Source organism: Medicago sativa, chromosome 7 (assembly GCF_051527215.1).
Source record: "Medicago sativa cultivar Bolivia chromosome 7, Bolivia_mono, whole genome shotgun sequence".
NCBI lineage: Eukaryota > Viridiplantae > Streptophyta > Magnoliopsida > Fabales > Fabaceae > Medicago > Medicago sativa.
Genome location: NC_140755.1, coordinates 95,471,445 through 95,476,194, shown reverse-complemented (window position 1 = coordinate 95,476,194; position 4,750 = coordinate 95,471,445). Strand labels below are relative to the sequence as shown.

The 4,750-nt window shown below is 34.8% G+C and overlaps 1 protein-coding gene across 3 annotated transcripts; it reads right to left on the bottom strand.

Moving 5' to 3' along the window:
* Positions 1 to 370: 370 nt before the first annotated feature.
* Positions 371 to 4,452, bottom strand: LOC146910668 (E3 ubiquitin-protein ligase UPL2-like). 3 transcript variants are annotated; one of them, XM_085725701.1, is made up of 9 exons: positions 4,047 to 4,452; positions 3,610 to 3,687; positions 3,394 to 3,465; positions 2,954 to 3,047; positions 2,000 to 2,155; positions 1,591 to 1,816; positions 1,281 to 1,420; positions 767 to 873; positions 371 to 632 (listed from the first exon to the last, which is right to left on the bottom strand). In XM_085725701.1, exons 5-9 carry the CDS (start codon positions 2,153 to 2,155, stop codon positions 530 to 532), a joined length of 732 nt encoding a protein of 243 aa, XP_085581827.1. In that variant the 5' UTR covers positions 2,954 to 3,047; positions 3,394 to 3,465; positions 3,610 to 3,687; positions 4,047 to 4,452; the 3' UTR covers positions 371 to 529. The 3 variants fall into 3 exon arrangements, with proteins under 3 accessions (XP_085581827.1, XP_085581826.1, XP_085581825.1); XM_085725700.1 differs by lacking the exon at positions 3,394 to 3,465 and adding an exon at positions 2,428 to 2,659; XM_085725699.1 differs by lacking the exon at positions 3,394 to 3,465.
* Between the last annotated feature and the right edge of the window lie 298 nt (positions 4,453 to 4,750).

Genomic DNA, 4,750 nt, shown 5'->3' with positions numbered 1-4,750 from the left:
TTTTAACAAACATGCTTACACACACTACAAGAAAAACTGCATTTTGCGACTTTTAAAATGGTAGATTGCGACTGTTAGAAGGGTTGCAAATGTACAATTGCGACCCTTCCACAACAGTCACGGATGTTGGGGTCGCAACAGTCATTTGCGACCCTTCACAGAACAGCCACTCCAACTGCCGCAACAGGTGCTGCGACAGTTGTCAACCGTCGCAAAGGAGGCTTTTAATTTAATTTAAAAGGGCTTGCGACCCTTCAAAACTGTCGCAGATGTTAAGTTTTTTTTAAAAAAAATAAAGGCTTGCGACCCTTCACCAACAGTCGCAAATGTTACTTTTTTTTAAAAAAAAAAATAAAACTGAATGGGGCAGTTTTTGTTGCCAATTTAAATAAATATATAACAAAAAATATCTAAATCCCATATATATAATTCTTTCAAAACAATAAATAAAATACAAATCCAAATCAAAACAATAAATCCAAATCCAAACAATAAATAAAATACATAGTATTTTGAACAAAAGAAAATCTCATTCAAATCCAAATCCCTCATTTGCTTCATGAATCGCAAGCAGTAACCTCTCTTCCAAATGTTGTTTAGATGGATACTCCGGCAAATCTAATTGATTGAAACTGCATAAAGAACAATCGATGTCAATTCAACTCACATAACAAATGATTCATCACGAGATGTAATATAGCCAAAACTTGACCCGAAAAATTATGTCGATAGAATATATAACCAACTGAAAGTAGAGAAATGGTACCATGTATGAGCAGAAGGCAAGTGATCAGAACTTCCATATGCCTTGTGTATTTGAAACTTTTGAGCACCTGAAATTCCTTGAAGTGCGCTAAAACCCTCTAGAGGCACCTGAAACATTGGAAGCAAAAATCAGACCCATTAATCGTACATTACATGTTCACAGTTCCAAGTCCAGCTCCAAGTCTTCAATACAATGAACCAACATTATTCAATCTTTTAAAATACGAGAGAAAGCCAGAGTATTGGAATAGAATGCAAACTGAACACATACTCTTGCTTATGTTCACAACCATGTGACACATACACCAAAACTCTCGACCATTTGGAAGAAAGTAAACAGAAAAACTGGTGTAACAGAATGTAGCTAGCATTTAACTTATTCACATCTTATACATCCGAACTCCAAATAAAAGTATTTCCAATATGAAGGATAATTTCTCAACATAGAAAATCACTAAATTTTGGGACACTGCCAATAAAAGATCAAAATGTTTAAAGCTCTGAAAGAAATATACCTTGGAAGTGCCTGTCACAAACTGCAACAGCCTAGCCTTGTCCTCTTTGCTGAAACCTTGAACAACCTCCCAAAACCATTGAATCACCGGGGAAGCAGCACTATATCCAGAATATTCTGTATTTGCTCTCAAGTCATCCACTGAAATAAAATGTATAACCGAGTGTTAAAATTTCTTTTCTAGGAATTGAAAACTTGTAAAAATAACCAGCATCAATCAAATGAGCTAGAATGACATCAACAAAGGAAAATGAAAAAAAAGAACGAAAGAAACTCAACTAAGATTAGGTAAATTAATGTAACAAACTTACAATCAATATCGGGAAGTCCACTGATCAATAGTTCCAGTTCTTTGTCATTGAATATAGATATCAACTCCTTCGGAATTATTTCACCGAACCCTTCCAAGAAAGCATTTATTTGAGGTCGAATAGCAGTAGTCAATCGATGCTCAGCAACCAAATCAACATATTGATGCTTATTCTCCTCTGTAACTTTAGTATTCCGTCCACCGGGAATCAACTCATAATCAGTCACCTAAACATATTCATTCAGATTAGACAGTTAGCAATGAGGCAGCCAATGCATCAATATTATCTCAAAAAGTTTCAGAGCAAAGACAATACTTCTGTTCGTTCATATAAATGTATAAAGAACTAATTAAAATTATTTGTCATTGACTTAACAAATTAAACAATGTGGTTGGTGTGACTATAGTACCTGTTGTACAGCATCTGACCAGAGAGTTGCATTATCATTATTGCTTGAATCAGAGTTAAGGTAGACAAATACAGGCCCAAACACCTTTTTATAAGTCTCCCCTTCTTTAAATGCCATGGTTACTTCCTTCCCAGCATAGTGTGTGCTCACAAACATCTTAACAAAAACAAAATATGCAAATCAAATATTATAAATCCAACAATGTCAACTTTTTAACAATTTCAAACCCTTAGAGGTTAGCCTGATGGTGTATAAACTTGGACCCTGAGAGTTAATCTCAACCATTATGAATAATTTGTTTTATAACTAAAAACTCTTTATTCACATACTACACTATAATATTGGTTGTAAGTGACTATTCAAGTTAAAACTGCATGCAAATGGTACAATACAAAGGAACAAGTCAATGTTAGGGGCAAATGATTTACTCAAACTGAAGGCATCATTCACTATATGAACATATTTAGTTCAGTAGTGAAAATGACTAATGTCAGAGTTCTAATGGCGATTGCAGCATCTCAAAATAGGCCTCTATTTTCCAGCTTGATGAGAACACTGCTTTCTTTCATGGCGATCTTTAGGAAGAAGTGTACGTGCAACCTCTTTCTGGTCTTGATCTTCTTTAACCTGATATGGTTTGCAAACTGCATGCAAAGGTCCCTAAATGGATTGAAGCAGACCAGTAAAAAATAGAACACCAAGTTAATTAAGACACTCACTGATTCTGACTATGCTCAATCCAAAACAGATTATTCACTTCAATTTTTTCTTGATCTATGTGGATGTTCTGGTCTTACGGGGGATTGACGTTGATGAAATTAAGAAAGTTAAGACCCTCATAGATGTGAAACTTAGCTTCAAAGACTCGAGAGAGCATTCAAGTACTTCTTAGGCTTTGAAGTAGCTACTATCTAGAACACAAGATGGAATATCATTCTGTCAAAGAAAATATACCTTAGATTTGCTCTAAGATCCTTGATTAACAATGTTCCTCCTTCCATACACTAGATCAATCAGACTTCTTCAAGAACAGATTATAGCATTGAATCTGATTAACAAAAGATAGAAACTCCATTAGTAACTAACAAAACGTAACATTGAATTTGTGGCAGCAACTCAAAAGTGCATTATCTTTATTGGGATCCTAACCAGTTTCAAGAGTGGTTAGATAGAAAGCCTAAACTACAGATCAATATGAGCCAGACTCATAGCAAGTAATTGGCTACAATATTACTTGTCCTTAATTTGTATGCCTAGTTTTAGTCATGCTTTCTGATTATTGAAATGAACTTCATGTTTACAATAAATCCAAAACAAGTAATTTTGGCATAGTTCAAAAGATATCAATCTCACCAAAAAAAAATCAACTTAAATTGCAAAGATAAGAATGTCACATGTTTCGTTATTTCTGAAGAGTTCCTTATTGCAATAATTGGTCACCTTCTAGGACAGATATAGCATGATCCCTAAATAGCAAAGCATCAAACATAGTTGAATTGCTAGAAAATAATATCATAAATGTACAAGGATACATTCCAATGACATGCATTTTCTATAGCAAAACAAGAAATTTCAATCAATTATAAGCCAAATGCATAAACATGATTTACCATTATCAAATTTCACCCTTCAGATGAGCCAACTTTTCCACCATAAAGGCCACCAATGGAAGTATTGCAAGACTAAGACTGCAAAACCAGCATAAGCCACTTACTGAGTTATTATAAAATTAATTGTAAACAAACAATCCTAACACAAACCTCAAAATAAATAATGAATTTAATAGTGCAGTATAACAAAACATCTGCAATGTTAGTGTCAAATATAGTTTACACAAACATAAAGGGAACTTATGATATAAAATACCAGAAAATTAAACACATTATAACTCAAAAACACAGCATGCGTCTCAAATATTACCTAACCAAATTTAGGGTTCAATGTTGAAAGACAATCTATAGCTCAAACTACATAGATCAAATAATTTTATGAAAAACTAAAAGAAATAGCATTACAAAAGGATTTAAGGACGAAAAAAATGGAGAACCTGAGCGGTAAGAGGGCTGCGAGGCTTTAAGCTTGCGTAGACAGAACGAGAGATGAGCTGGTATTGTGAATCTTCGTGAATCATGAGACTTTGTTGATTATACGCCACTTGCCGGAGATGAATAAGAAATCACTTTCACTCGACGAACGAGACATCGAAAGGTTCGATTGGGAGACGATGATTTAGGGATCTGGAGTGTGATTTGGAGCAAAGAAAGATTAGAACGATTTAGAGAACGGTTCCTCAAGTGAAAGAGATTGGAACGATTAGGGATTGGAACGATTTGGAGAGGGTTTCTCTGATGAGTTTTTATTTTATTTTTTATTTTTTAATAATAAAGAGTGAGAGAGATATAGGCATAGTCTGTATGAGTGAGTGGGCTTTTTACTTTTAATGAACAAAAAGTTGCGACGGTTGCCCAAACTGCCGTATACATTGTTGAAAAAATAAAAAAATATACATATTGCGACAGTTAAACCCCAAGGGTCGCAATTTCAGTGTCGCAAAATGAAAGTTTTCTTGTAGTGACATTATTAAAAAACACAAATTTCTTAAAATAAATTGAGATGCAGGGATCAAACCTGTGCCTCTTGTGCAACACCCACGGTTGACGAGGACAGGAGGAGTGGTCGCCGGTGCACAAGGCACGACAATGAGCGGCTCCCGACAGTTTCTAGAGGAACCGAATCACATCGGAATGAGAG

What these genes read in the sequence shown, in the direction of transcription:
- LOC146910668 (XM_085725701.1), bottom strand. Translation starts at nt 2,155, where the DNA reads ATGTTTGTGAGCACACACTATGCTGGGAAGGAAGTAACCATGGCATTT. An exon ending in TTGTGACAGGCACTTCCAAG is followed by an intron (nt 874 to 1,280) that starts GTATATTTCTTT and finishes CCAATGTTTCAG; the next exon opens with GTGCCTCTAGAGGGTTTTAG. An exon ending in TTGCCTTCTGCTCATACATG is followed by an intron (nt 633 to 766) that starts GTACCATTTCTC and finishes TTCTTTATGCAG; the next exon opens with TTTCAATCAATTAGATTTGC.